General features: G+C 35.0%; 1 protein-coding gene across 1 annotated transcript in view; it reads left to right on the top strand.

Annotated features, from left to right (window-relative positions):
• LOC104527761 (regulator of G protein signaling 12) overlaps positions 1–13,273 on the top strand; it is a gene marked incomplete at its 5' end in the record, with an annotated part of 47,529 nt that extends 34,256 nt beyond the window's left edge. The window contains 2 exons of the mRNA XM_029085860.1: positions 1,053–1,670; positions 12,621–13,273. Of these exons, the coding sequence (XP_028941693.1) occupies positions 1,053–1,670; positions 12,621–12,985 (983 nt within the window). The remainder of the gene's footprint in view (positions 1–1,052; positions 1,671–12,620) is intronic.
• Positions 13,274–14,895: the final 1,622 nt, after the last annotated feature.

The raw sequence follows: 14,895 nt of genomic DNA on the forward strand, positions 1-14,895 counted from the left end.
TTGCTTCAAACAGTATTTATGAGCTGGGTGGAAACTGTTGATTTTAATGCATCTGTTGGAGTTGGCCTTTTTAAGCATATTTAATATTCTGTAGTCTCAATGCTCTCTTCTTGAAAAATTAGGATGTGCAGAGACCCTGTATTAAGAGTTACATATTTTTATATTTATATGTTTTGTACCAAAGAGTTTGTTTATTGTTGTGATGCTTCTTTTTTGAGGAGTGGTATAATTCTTGGCTTACGATTGATAAGTTTCTTGTTGCCAAGTTTTGAGACTTTCTAGAACAGTGGTGATTCACTATGAGTATTATTTTTATATAGAAACATATTAAACCATTGGACATCATTAAGGACATGATCAGAAAATAACTTCTAATTGTGTTAAAAACTCTGTTAAAAAAGCTGCCCCATTGCTTTTAGTAATGACTTTTTTGATGGTTATTGACACCTATATGCTACTGATTCCGTGCAAAGTAAAATGGGGTTTCTTAAATCATCATCTGATCATGCTCTGTGATGATAACATCTTGAATTAAAACTACACTATGAATTAAATTTAAACTGTGATAAAATATTATTAAACTTATGAGAAATTCAATATAACAAGGAAGTTCGAGACATTTTGAGTCTTTGAACTTCCAAATGGCATGGTTATTTTTGAGTTAAGATGGGTAAAAAGCATTCAGAATATAAAAACGTGCACCCATTGTCAGTAAGACCAGAGCCTTGTTTTGTGTAAAGAATTAAAAAATCCTGTGTGTGCGTACAGATTTATTAACTGCATAAAACAGAAGATATGTTCAAGGCTCAGTGAATTGCAGCTGTTCTAAACTGCAAAACTCTTACAATAGCAATCCTGATGGTCTTAATTATAGTGATGGTAGTGAACATTGCTGCAATTGAAAAAGTTCCTAATTAACATGGGATCTTATTTCAAGGCAGCATTGAAAGAATTGAAGATCTTCATGGAAAATAAATGTACTGAAAATTTACGTTTTAATGACATTGCACTTTCTGACAAAAACTTGTCAATTTTGGGTTTTTCCCCAATAGAATTTTTTGAACTCATATCCAAAGCTCAAAGTAACAGAGCAGATGACCAACGTGGATTGCTAAGGAAAGAAGACCTTATCCTTCCTGACTTTCTTCGTTTACCGCCCACTGGACCAGGACCATCCTCATCTACTCCTGTAGGCCCTAAAGGCCTCAACAAGCGACTTTCAAAAAATGATAGCAAGGATGGGTGTACATCACCAAGTGGAAAACAGGAGCCCATACAAAACTTTACTGAAAATTCAGTTAAGAAAATGGATTATTCAGAAAATAAACATAAATCTGCTTTGACAGCACTCCACAATCAGAAGACTTTCAGTGTTCCATTTAATACTACGTTGTCTCCAATTCCGCATGCACAGGAAAACAATGCAACAATATGGAAAAGGCAGTCAAGAGAATTACAAGCTGAAGGCATACAGATGGTAGATGATGAGAATGTGGCAGACTTGACTCTTGTGGCTGAAGGAGATATTAGTAGCCCTAACAGCACTTTGCTACCACCGCCACCACCAACACCACCGTCAGAAGTCAGTAAACTCACAGAAGCCAACTATACACCCCCAACTCCTTTTGCAGGTAATCAGGAAAAATCTGGATATCAAAGATCCAATTCAGGTATTTCTAGATTTTAATAGTCTTTCCTTTCATGTAAAACTACTTTTCCTTGGCACTGTTAATCAATATTTGGCACCCATTAAAACAAGAAAGATAATTCTCTCTGCACCTTAATTAAAAAAAAAAAATAAATTAAAAAATATTGCCTTAGTCTTTGCTAACAACTGTAACATTTCTGGTTGCCTTTAACAATGTACTTTTGTTTGGATTTGGCATGTGGCCAAAATGGACACATGCAGACAAACCTTTAAAATACATCCATATGCTGTAATTATCTAATTCTTTACCCTAGGAGTACAAAACAGGATATCAGCATTTTGAGCTGCATGATGCTATTGTGTTCCAGATTTTCTGATCCATTTGTTATAATGAGATACATGATTAGGGTTTGAAAGTTTAAATGTTTTAGTAGGAACCCTAATTATGTGTTGAAAATTGCAGTACTGTTTATGATAAAATTTGAAATGGATAAACCTTAATTTTAAAAATATTTCTCTAATAAATTAGCTATTTGTGACTAAAAATAATGTTCATTTTTTTTAAACCATACTTTGCTGCACAGAGAAATAGATTGCATCTATCACACTTTCTCCCAGAATATTAACATGTGAAATATCTCTTTCTATTAGATAATTTTCAAGAAAATATGTAACCTTTTTTAGGATGTAAGTTTCATGGTCTAGCAATATCACAGAGCAATATTAGCCCAAGACTGAAGTATGGAATTTCTTTACAAACACGGACTCTAATAATAATTGCTATTACCAGAAACAAGAGTTTGAAGACGATGGGTGTTGTGACATTGACATTTTACAGTCATTGTACTGTACATTTTAATGTAAAATATAAGAAGAGGTATCTATGTGCTACATTTATTTTTGATGTTTCACAAACATATGGTGCCATAATTTGTATGATCACATTTCTTTGTGGTGTGGGAATATACATTTTAATTATTTATCTTTTTACACAGAGTATTTGATACTGTTCTTTATCTGTATGGTTGATGATTTGTAAATAATTCTTTGCTTGTTGGATGCTTATAAATGGCAATGCAAATTATTTCATCCTCTTGGTATTTTAAAAACAAATTACTTTATTAGTAGTATTTGAGAAATGTTCTATAAGCGCTACCACTTAATTTCTGAAACTGAGTATTGAACAGACTTGTAACCAGTGCCTACAAATAACAAAACCACAAAATGTATTTCAGACATATTGATGTGTAAATGCATAGATTTGTGTTGGTGTCTTTCTGATAATATGACAAGTGTACAACATAGGTATGAAATTGCATATTTTTCAGTGAGAACTGTTAAACCATTTGCACTTAAAAAACACTTCATGAATTTACAATATTTTAATGCATGCCATACATTTCTGTGTAATCACTGAACTGTAGCTTTCCCTTTTCCCACTTTCTACTTTTTACTTTGTAGAAATCTTTGTGTAGTTTTCACATGTATTTTGTATCTTTGTTCTCTCAGGAGTAATAAATTTTAGACCTAGTTATGCAAACTGGTTCTAAGCTTTGATTTTCTTCGTTATTTAAAAACAGTTCTTTCAGTCCTGGATTAAGAATTCTGATTGAAATTATCATCTAAAACCAAACAGATTAATAGATATGCACAAACCATTACCGTGAAACAAATATTGTTAATAATTGAGATATCAAAGGGCAAATGCTGTCTTGAGATGCTGATGGGTCACATGTGAAATCCGTGGCATTGACATGTGCACCAGCAGGCTGATAAGACAGGAGATTTATTTTAAATGAGTCGTAACAGGAACTCCTGAAAGGAGAGTCTCTTCTATCTTTGGGTTCTTGGGCTAAACTTCATATTCATTACTTTCCTTCTTGTTTTAAACTAAAGCAATTCTTCCCTGGCCTTTAAGAAATGAACTGGCAATCTTGGTTCATTTGATGTGGAGTAACCAATATAACAAACTCTTTATCTGATAGTCCTGGGTAAGAATTGAAGGGTTGGATGGGTGCTGGAGACTGCACTACCCTTTTCATTCTTAGAGGTGGGTCCCATGTAGCAGTACTGTGAAGCCTAATTAAAAAAAAAAAAATAAAAATATATATACTGCAGAGAGGCTTGTGGTGCTGTTACCTGGGTCTCATTGTGTTCTGGGGGCTGAAAATGTAGTTTTTCCAAAAATCGCTGTGTTCCCATGTAGTCATGGGCCTCCATGAAAGAAAATGAAGCAGTTGAAAGTCCTGTAGCAGTTCCCCTTTTAAAATTATTCAAACTTTTCCACAACAAGTAACTAATATCCTACATAGTAATTTTTTTTTTTTTTTCACAATTTTAATTTTCATGTATTCCATGAAATAGAATGGAAAGTATCACTTTCACTGGTGATTGTGTTTTATTTTTTTTTCGTAGTCACCTATGGGAGACTAAAATCAGTTTCTCTTAGTTTTGTGACAAACCAGATTTTATCTGTTTTTTTTTTTTTTTTTTTTTAGGAATAACATTTTTTTTTTTTTTTTTTTTTTTTTTTTGAGGAATAACAAAAATCTAAAAGAAAGATGTAAACCACCTTTTTTGCTACAAGCTTGTTGCATACACTAGCTCTGTTCTGCACTCCTCTCACATTACACTACTATTTTATGGGAACTGTATTCTACTAAAGAACGGTGTTTTTATGGAAAAAGTGTGGGCTGAAACAAAACTTTTATATTTTCATGATTTCATGGAGTTTGCATGGAAAGACTATTCAATGATGTACAGTGTTTACCATAAAGACTGCTGGAAACTATGTCCAGTCAATAATCAATGTTTCAAAGGACTAAATCATTAATAATGGTTGCTTTTTTAAGTGCTTTAATGGTGCTCCAGTCATAATCTCTTATCAATGGAAAATATGTTTCTAATTGGTTTATTGAATTAAAATGTTGGGATAAAAAGAAAAATAATGACTACCTAATTTAAACTGGTCTATAATCTTTGTTTCAAATTGGTATAAAGGTAAATGACATATATGCTTATAGTATGTGTTGGGCTTGTATACGTTATAGATGGTTTATAGATGCTGGGAAATAGGCTGGGGGGGATGAAGTAGCCCCTCACGTTCTGCAGGAGGCAGTTCTCTAACCGCAGGCTGATGTAGCAAAGCCAGGCCAATATCCAGCCCTGTAACAGGTAACTCTTGAGGTTGTTTTGTTTTGTTTTGTTTTTAATTTGAAGATCTAGAAAGCAAAATATGAATAATGGAAAACAGCAAAATGAGGTTTGCATCACTCAGAGCATTTGAGAACGATGTTTCAAACACAGATCTTAACTTTCTTAAATGAGTGAAACAAGTTTATACTGTAGTAATATTTAGCTATGAAGTATGTATCAAATCAGTTTGCAATACAAGAATCATTACTGATTCTAGTTGCCTTACTCATCAAGAAAAATATGTCTTCATTTTTTAATAAGCTTGCTAGTTCTGGCAAGTTTCCCACTTTAAAAATCAGAGGTTTCTGGAATCTGAACTCTAATTCTGAAATCCGCTTACTTCGTATGTCTACATATAATGGTGCTAGTACCCATCTGTGGAAGAAATAATAATGGTGTGGTGTAATTGGCTTGAAGTGATGCATTCGTTTTTGAAAGAGTTAAAATACCGATTTAATCTCTTTGGGTTTATTTATTTTTAATTGCATGGTATAGTCTAGGTTCTTTGAAAGTTGCCCAGTTTTTTCCCAGGGGGTGAGATATGCTCATTACCCAAGTGAAAAGTAGCTGTCATGGGAGAGGCAATCTTTCAAACCTTGCAGCCCCTCAGGAGCTGTGAACATAAAGCCAGAGGCCTTGCACTAGGTTATTTATTCAGCGATATTCCACTGTGATTGTTGCCTCTAGTACAAAGTAGGTGGGCATTTCGTTTTGGTAGCAGTTGGGCTCTTTCAGGGAGTAGCATTTCATTCTTACATAGGACAATTTGCAGCAATCCAGACTGAATGTGCACAGACTGTAGATTTGATTCCATCAAATTGTTCTTCCTTCTGTTATTAATGTGGGGGTTTTTTTGGGGGGTTGTGGTTGGTTTTTGTTTGTTTGGGTTGTTTTTTGGGGTTTGTTTTTTGCATTTAGGATGAGAAATAGTCTTAAAATGAAATTACAATTACAGTCAATGGAATTATTGCCTACCAAAGAAAAAGGTAGGGTTTTTTGAGCTGATGTTTATACTGGATCCAGCAATTCAGTTTATTCCAAACTCCCTTTTAATAGGTTTATAATGTCATTGATTAAGATAGAGAGCCATCTGGGGAAAATAAAAGCATGATGAACTATCTGGAATCGCACTTTAATAATGTGGCTATGGAAGATAAAGGATTAATTTAGACTGCATAAGCAGTTACTGAATTTGTTCTGAAGATACCACTTTGTTTCTGAAATAGGTGGACAATCATATCCTAAAAAACAACTTGCTTCCTTTCTTATTGGAAAGAATTATTTCAGAAATGAGATAGTACCAGTGCTAGGATGTTTTTGCTTTGAAAGATAAATTATGCAGAAATAAAATGCAGGGTGGATTCTCGGAGCCTGGGGCTGGCTATTGTTCCCAAAGACACATACACACACAAAAAATTAAGAAAAAAAAAAATCCCTACGGCTCTTTTATTATTCACAGAGAGGATGTAGGACACTGCAACCAAGGAATAGAGATCAGATAATATCAACAGTATTTCTGTTACCTTCACGTTTTGGCTACTAAACTTTTCAGTTATAAGGATGAATTACAAGTGCTTAAAAACAATCATGCATATATCTTCAAAAATTCAAAATAAACCTTTACTGTTTTAATAAGTTCTATAATATTTAATGTAACAAATATTTTACTTAATCTCTTAATTCATGTGGCATATTTTAGAGAAAATACAGCAGTGTTTCCTATGTAAATCAAGATAACCACATAAATGAAATTGTAAATGAAATAAAAATTTAAGAGAAGGAAGGGATTATAGCTAAAAGATGTGAAAAATAATGTAATTCATTGTTTTTAACAAAGGCTGTTGTCCTGCAGTTAATTATATCCTTACTGGCTATGTGTAATTTTATAGAAGATAATTGGATTCTGGATCAATATAAAGAAGTACTTGTGGGGATCCAGCAATACTAAGGCCAGAATCTGTTAATCCTCTTTTAATCAGAGCATGGTTAAATGGAAGAATTACATGTAGTACATGACTGTGATCAATAATAAACAAAGGAGAAGGAGAGTTATGTTACGAGTAGACAACTGGGAAGTGAGAAAGGCCTTGAGGGGTAATTATTTGAAATGTAAGCTTATTCCAATCAAACAGCACTATACACATTTTAGAGAGAATTACAAGTTTAATCACTGAGTAGATAAAATGTTAGAAAAGTTACAACTGCTCTTTGAACCAAATGCACAAAGGCTAAGATCAGATCTATTCAAACACGCGACTTACAAGTAGATGATGAAATGAACTTAGTTGAATTATTAATTGACAAGTAACTGGTTGCCCTGCTAAAACCACATTTTAGAATTTCGTAATAGAAAAATAACATAGTGAATGGCAGATTAAATTAAAACTGATGCAAGTAACTTAATCCAGTTTCCCAATGTACTACTCTCCACCATAATTAAACCTACCGTTACCGACTAGTGACGGAAAAGCAAAACCAATGTTAACAATAAATGTTGGAAGATCAAACTGAGACCTGAATAGTTGTAGACTGTTGCAGAGGTATATCTCCCATTGCTTGGAAAGTATTCAACTGAAAATTATTTCAATTTTAGCAGCGGAGAAACAGGGAGCTTCAGCAAGTTGGCTGGCGTTATTGAGGGCATGCATGTCACTCTGGGTCAAAATTCAGAACTTTTCATTTTGTGTGTTCTCAGGCTGTTCCTGACTTTTAAATGACGCTGTGTGCAGTTCCTTCAGCAGCTGTTGTAGCCAGGTATATGCAGGGTCACTGCTTGCAGCAAACGCAGTTTGCAGTGTTTCTTTTTGTGATTATATATTCCACTGGTGAGCAGCAGGAGTCATACCAGCTCCCTCTTCTATGTAATATTCAGAATTTGTCTTTGCAAATAATGTTTTGTTCTTTGTTCTTCTTATGAATGCTTTTGAGATGAGCGCAATGAAAGAACTTCTATCCGCCCTGTGTTTCTAAACTTAACGCTGCAAATGTATTCCAGAAATTCCCAGGGCAAAAATAAATAGACTGGTAATGCAGAGTGTTGCTGCTTTGTAGAATAATCCATTTCCTAGCTTGATGTCCTCGTTGTTACTGAGTCAGATTTCAAGGTACTGAGCATATGCTGCAGTTGGTGTTTCATCATGCAAGTGTAATACAGCATGTAAAGTCAGATTTCCTTTCAAAAGATTTAGCATAACCTGTAGGTAGGAACCTTTTATTAAACCTTCTTTCTCCTCGATCTTGTATCAGTTAAGAGATAAAAGAAAGGAAACTTTTGAAGGGAATTTAACCTGCAGAATTCTAAATTTTAAATGTAAAGTATATTTTTCCATTTGGAAGCATAAATCTCTCTACAAACTTAGGGGGAAAAAAAAAAAGAAGTTTACAGTACTAATAGTACATCAGCCAGTGTAGAAGTCATTTATCTACCACTTAAAAGACTCCACATCTGGGAAGCCTAAAATTTTGAAGGACCATTTCACAAGAGTTTAACACAGGAAGAGAGAAGTATCTTTCCCAGAGTGAATTTGCCAGATTACGTGTATCTTAAGGAAAAGAATTACTCCTACTGAAATATTTATGGACATTGAAGTGATCACCACTACAGAGGTGACCATTGGAAAGCTCCTTTACTGTACTGTCATGTAAAAAAAAGAAGCTTTCTCAGCCAGCATGCTGAGAAACATACAACAACCTTTGGACAGGTTGTTGTATGGAATCAGAGGTGAGAACAGTCTATGAATTTGGGGAGTAAAAATGCATTTGGAGGTGGTATGTGCCAGTAAATAACCGATTCTGGGAGTTGTTCCTGATCACTTCAGTGATTTCCTTTCACCAGAGTTATAAGTATTATGAAATACTTCAAACAGATTCTTATCTGCTTGAGTCAGCACAAAATCATTAAACTGGAGCTCGTTCTTTTTAACTGAATATCTAATCCCTTGTGACATTAGAAGTTGAATGCCTGGGATCAGCAGTATAGAAATCACAGGGCAACCTTGTTACCTTTCAGTAGAACTGGGAGCCATCTATATAGTAAATTATTTTGACAAGAACAGTAGGATTTTAGCAAAGCTAGAATGCTAAGTGAAACACTGAATCTGCATGGAAGAGGTCTGTCTATGAGGGAATGGTGTTGGGAAAATTACAGAATAGAATTTAACATTCTGTCATACATGCAATCCACTAAGTATGGACTTTCAAATACAGAGCTCACCTCTTACAGTGAAACTTAATAAACATCTACTTGCTTTTATAAAAGAAGATAAATACGGTGTGAATTGAACTAGATTGAGTATTGATCACTTAAAAATAAAGGTGCTGAATTTCAGATCAGATCTAAATTATGCTTTAACAAGTGAATTGTAACTAAAATTGGCACATTGAAAATAAATAGATATATAAAAAGAAAATAAAAATAATGCACAAAATCACAATACCAGAGAAAGAGAAATGTTGGTAAAGGAAATCAGGAGACCAGCTAAAACACTCCCTGATCGTTAACCTTTTGAAAAAGGCAGACTAGTGCACTAAGCCTTCTAAGCAGTCATTTAGCTGCGAGTCTGTAAAATAGCAGCTCTCTGATTTAAAGACAGCAGAAGACATGCACAGTCCCATCTTTAAAGCAGCTGGAACTTATTAACGGGATCAGATGCACAAGAAAATTCCCTTAGAGCTGCATGGAATGCTTAGCAGGGGAGACGAAGATTACCAATAGCCATGATTATGCTATTCCTGTCTGTTTGGAAATTAATCTGAGCAACTACTGCTCTAAGAACTGGCTTCCTTTCCCTTCCGAAGTTAGGTAGGACATTTGAAAGATTAGATTCTGGAAAACATAATATCATTCCTGACATAATTTATGCGAGGCAAAGCAGTCCACAAAGATATCCATGGAGGTTTTAATCACTTCAGTGCAAGAATACGTGAAGATAAATTTTATCTTTGAAAGCTCTCTGCACCTTGGATGCTGCCCTGCATAGCTAAGTTTGCTCAGGTATTTGTTAGTCAAAAAGAAAATATGAGAAGGCGACCAGCGCAGAAGTGTTGTAGCATCTTTTCAGCCTCAGTATAAAGCTCCACATGCAAATCTTGAGACTATTTTAAAACTTGCAGGATACATTTATACACAAGCTTTTTTTGGGAATCTCTCCTATTATTTGTGCTAACTCACCTTGCTTCATAAATGCTTTTTTTTTTTTTTTTTAAGTGAGAAAAAAAAGTACATTTAAATATTTTTTCACTGTAGTGCTACTCTTGAAAATCATCTTCCTGTTTGGTGTAGATGAGCCAAGATCTTTTCTACCCTGCGAGGAAAAGAGAAATCATCTTCACAGAATCATCCCTTAGTAGTTAATTCCATATTCTCTTGAACCAGTATTTCAGATAAGACCTTCTCTGTTACTGTCCTGCCTCTAGTAGTAATTTATTAGATGTTTCAGAGGCATTGCTCCTGAGTAGGGCATTAATAAAAAACCCGTGCCCATAGTGCAGATTTATTCCTCTTCAGATGTGCTTATGTCTTGTGAAGCCCAAGAGCTAACATTGACCTTATTTTTGCTTTGTTCTATTAGACAACTTGCAAGCCCAGTTGCTCTGTGTCATGACTCTGTGACACCATAATTCCATGACTTAATGGCATTTCTTATATTTAGCTGTAGGAAGACTTAGCAACCAAATAAATACAGCAATAACTACACCTTGCCTAGAGTTCCTCCATAGGAAGTTCTAGCTCTTTCATCTCCCATACCTTGTTAATGCAGACTGTATTAATGTTCATAATGTATCTTTTGACTGTGGAAAGTGTTTCAGCTTAGTTCAAGTCAACAGAGTGATGAGACCTTCCACCACCATCAAAGTTCTTTCTTTACATTACATTTAGTAGAAGGTTGTATTCTCAATGCCAGGACAACTGGATGACTCATGCTCTGTCAATGCAAACTATTTGGTGTGATTTATCATTAGTATGGCTTTTTAAAAATTAGTAACTCTTTTAAATCAACGTGAAAGGAAAATCAGTGATTTTCCTCAAAGGGCTTAGAATAGTAGATTAGAAAGATCAAGAGTACAATTCATGCAAGATAAACATTTTAGAATAGAAGAATAGCATTTTACACCACAGCCATGCAAACAGCAGTTAAAGTTAAATGTTCAGCTGCAGGAGGAAGCTGTAAACATCAAGTGTAATGTAGCCCCATTAAATGTTAGCTGTAATTTAGTAGGCTGGAGTCGTGCTGGGCTAACAGGGCTGAGAAAGCTTTCTGCCTTCTCTCTGCTATTGCTCAGCTGATTTTTTTTGATTTTGAACTAATTCCTCTGGATGCGAAAAAAGGGAAGCGTTACTGATGTGGAATATCCACATTATTAATGTGTGGCTGCACTGTAGCTAAAGCACTAGAATAATGTTGTACTACTTAGAATTTTAACTTATTTTCGTTAAATAGAAAGCTTTAACCCTTGAGAAGATCCTGGAGTGATTTGATTGGAACAGTATGAAATTGCTTTTTTTGTCCTATTCATTTGCATTTTTCCCCTTCTTCATATCAAAAAGTTCTTGATTATGATGATTATACATAGAATTATATTTTTCTTGCAAAACCCCTGTACACATCTCTTTATGGAACAAACACAAATAAAAGATTTCAAAGCCAGCTATGGGATTTAACCACACAAGTCTCATGGGATTTGTGTGGCTGAATGTGCAGTCACTTGTGTGTACTGCAGCAGAAATTTTATGAATGTTTTAGGTAAGACATGTTGCTTAAGATGGTATCTTTTAAAAGACCAACTAGAAAAAGCTGGAAAAAAGAAATTAAATATTAAGTGAAAGCCCTTAGCCTTGAAAGTTTCTCTGTTTTTTCTTAGATATCAGTTGGTCTAATTAAAGCAGTTCTCTCTCCCTGAAAATTTTGCCCATTTTATATCATTATGATGTGGGCTCCTCAACTACAGGAATCATGTTGGTAACTGTGGTGTGAATCACAAAATCAACTAGTTCCTTGTCCTTCCTTTCTTGTTGGCTGTTGAAACAGACAGAACAGCTTAATCTGCATTTGCTTTAACAAGTGCTTAGCAGTTTGCAGTGTCACATCTAATGCAAAACTAGCTTTTGGGGAGCTCAAGCTTTTAATCTAGGATTAACTTGGGATACTAATGACTTTGTATGAGTAGTGCTAGAGAATAGACCTGAATTTTAACAATTGTGATTTTAGAAGATTTTGAAAGGAACTTCAAGGTTAAAAAAATCACACATAACTCAGGTGTTTCTTGAATATTTAAAGCCCTTCAGCAGATTAAGTTATTTCTTCTTATCCTGTAAACTATGGCCCATAATTGCTCAATTACAGTTCAGGACAGTGAACTACAACTTCAAATCATCCTTTCTTAGTCTGTTAGAGAATTAATCTCTAGCCAAGTAAAAGTAATATGTCAGTAGAGATCTGGTATTGGCGATTAGATCAAGTCAAAGAACATCTTCCCTTCTGCCCCAGTGGAAGCTCTGTATTCTTCTCCTTCTCCTTTGGGTTTGCTGGTGTGGGAGTTTTTGTTCTAGAGGTGTATATATTTATACTAAGTGGTTATTTTTACTGGAGTCTTTTTAAAAACTCTGAAAAATGCTAAATTAAGACAGATACATATTAACATTTAACGTTTATCTTTGAGATCTACTGTTTAGTTGCCTACTCGGTACATCAATCAGGTTGCAATATTGAAAACTGCTAAAACCAGAAGATACATAACTCTCCTGTTTTGTGTTTTTTTGTTTTAATTCTTCTATTAGGTGAAAACCATAGAAAGAAAAAATATTCACAAGGGGCTTCAGGAAACTCTTGTGAGCAAACCTCTCACAAAGCAAAGACCGGCAGAAGCTTTAATCCTCCTGGTGTGAGACAGAACCCTGGTACGGAGCTCCCTGTAAACAGGATAATCGATGTGGACGGAGTCAAACTGGAAGACACTGGCACACGCTCCTGTGATGATTCTGAAGGGAACCTCAGCTTTGAAGGTTACATCTCTGAACTGAGATCTTGCCAAGGGAGGATGAGGACTGGAGTTTATAGGACATCAGACCTTCCATCTCTGATTACTGTCAAGAGTGAGAAGAATAAGGGCACTGAGAATCAGTATAAAGCTACTTTTGTTTAAATCTCTGGTTTTAATTAAGAGTTCTGGTATTTTTGCTTGGCATCAGCAGCAATGGTGATATGCCTTAGAGACATATTTCTGAACGTTATAAATTGTTTTCAGTACCCATTGCCTTCAATGAGCCTGCCAGGCTGTCTCTTCTGATATCAGTTAGAACCCGTAGAATGAAAAAATAGTATTTCAACGAGAGTATTGAGCTATTTGTTTGTGTTCTCTTCCCATTTCTATATCAATTTCCCTGAGATGATTCCATTGCACAGTGCAATTAAAATTATTATTTCTACCCCTACCCTTCTTGTCTTTAATAAAGACAAACTTACTTTAAATTCCCTTATCCAAATATTTTATTTCAGATAATTTCACTTTAATCTTCTAATGATTTTTTTCCTGGTCTGCAGGATTCCCTGTACATTGGTAGAATTTTGAAGTGGAAGTAAAATCAGTTACGGTGTAAAAGATCAGGATTATTTTCTTAATACCTTCCTATCTGTCTCATAATGTGTGGGAAGAGATCCAGGTGGAATTCAGTCTTGTCTAATGCATTGCCTGATGGATATATGTAATAAAACCATTGTTATACAAGCAGTAAGAAGAAAGAAAGAAAGAAAGAAAAAAAAAGCTGTGAATTTCCTGTGCTGGGAATAATAGCTGCTCCTGTAGCCAACACTGGTGATGTTTCCATACCAGAAATGTATATACTGGTTACATAGCAGTGGGAGGGTCATCCAGGTCCCTCCTCATCACTTTTCTTGGTGTTTTTTAGCTTTGGGGGAAGGTGAATTTTTGTTATTGCTCTTTCAATAAGCGGTTAAGTGCCCCTCATTCTTCTTGTCGTTTATTCTAGTTTCAGTTAATATTCTAGCCTTGGGCAGAGTTTTGAGAAAGAAAAGATACTTAATACTACTGAACATGTTGCTTTTGCCACCTGCTTCTTTTCCTTCTTTCCCTTCAGAAGAGGTTATGAGTCTGGACAAGCGAAAGGGTACACGAGGAAATGAGAGTGTTGGACCTTTGCTCATCAATGTCAAACAATATTGAATGTATATATTGAGATCTGGTGGTTTTTGAAATTATTGTGAGACTCAAAATATCATATTGCAGATCCACACAGACAGTAAGCCTAAAGCATTACAGTAAGTATTTAATAACTTTCTCTTTGGTCCTTCTAACTAAAGCCTACCAAGAATTGTGAATTGTCTGAACGGCTGAGAATACTGGAGACAGTCACTCAGTTTCTTAAACTCAAATCTGTAAAATGAGAAAGAGGTACATATGATTCTATAACAGTAAAGTAACATTCCTGATGCTTGAGTTAAATATCAAATACTCCAGTGATATAAATTGACACAACATCCATTAGCTTTAATATTTTAATTCTTTCCTACTGCTAAGTGGTTTTGCTCTTGATATTGAGGAAAACACTTGTTAATATTAGGCTCAACTCAGTGTGTGACTGAATGAGGATATATGCTATGAAAATAGCTCTTCATTTAGAAACTTTCAAGATTAAAACAAATTAGAGAGTCATGCTAAAATCGTAGTGGTGTAACGATACTGGAGACTCGAGGAACAACACTGAGTGTTTGGGCAGAACTAGGAGTGAGTGAGCAACCTTGGAGACTGATGTAACTGGGAACAATGCTGCAATGGACTGTGCTGTCAAAATACAGCTGTTGCAAGGTGTATGCAGTCTGACTTTGCAAGCACTCAGGCTATATCCATGCTGAGGATAAAGAAAAAAGGGAAAGAGCTTCTATACTGATCCATAGGATATGTTGTTTTGTGTTATACTATATATCACCTATGAGGGACACAACGTAACAGCGCAGTCATAGCCCAATGATGTGAAAATATTTAAATATCTGTATATTTTTAAAGTGTTTTTCCTATGTTTATTTCCAGCCCCCCCC

The sequence above is a fragment of the Antrostomus carolinensis genome, unplaced genomic scaffold (genome assembly GCF_000700745.2).
Source record: "Antrostomus carolinensis isolate BGI_N321 unplaced genomic scaffold, ASM70074v2 scaffold2637, whole genome shotgun sequence".
NCBI classification, from domain to species: Eukaryota; Metazoa; Chordata; class Aves; order Caprimulgiformes; family Caprimulgidae; genus Antrostomus; species Antrostomus carolinensis.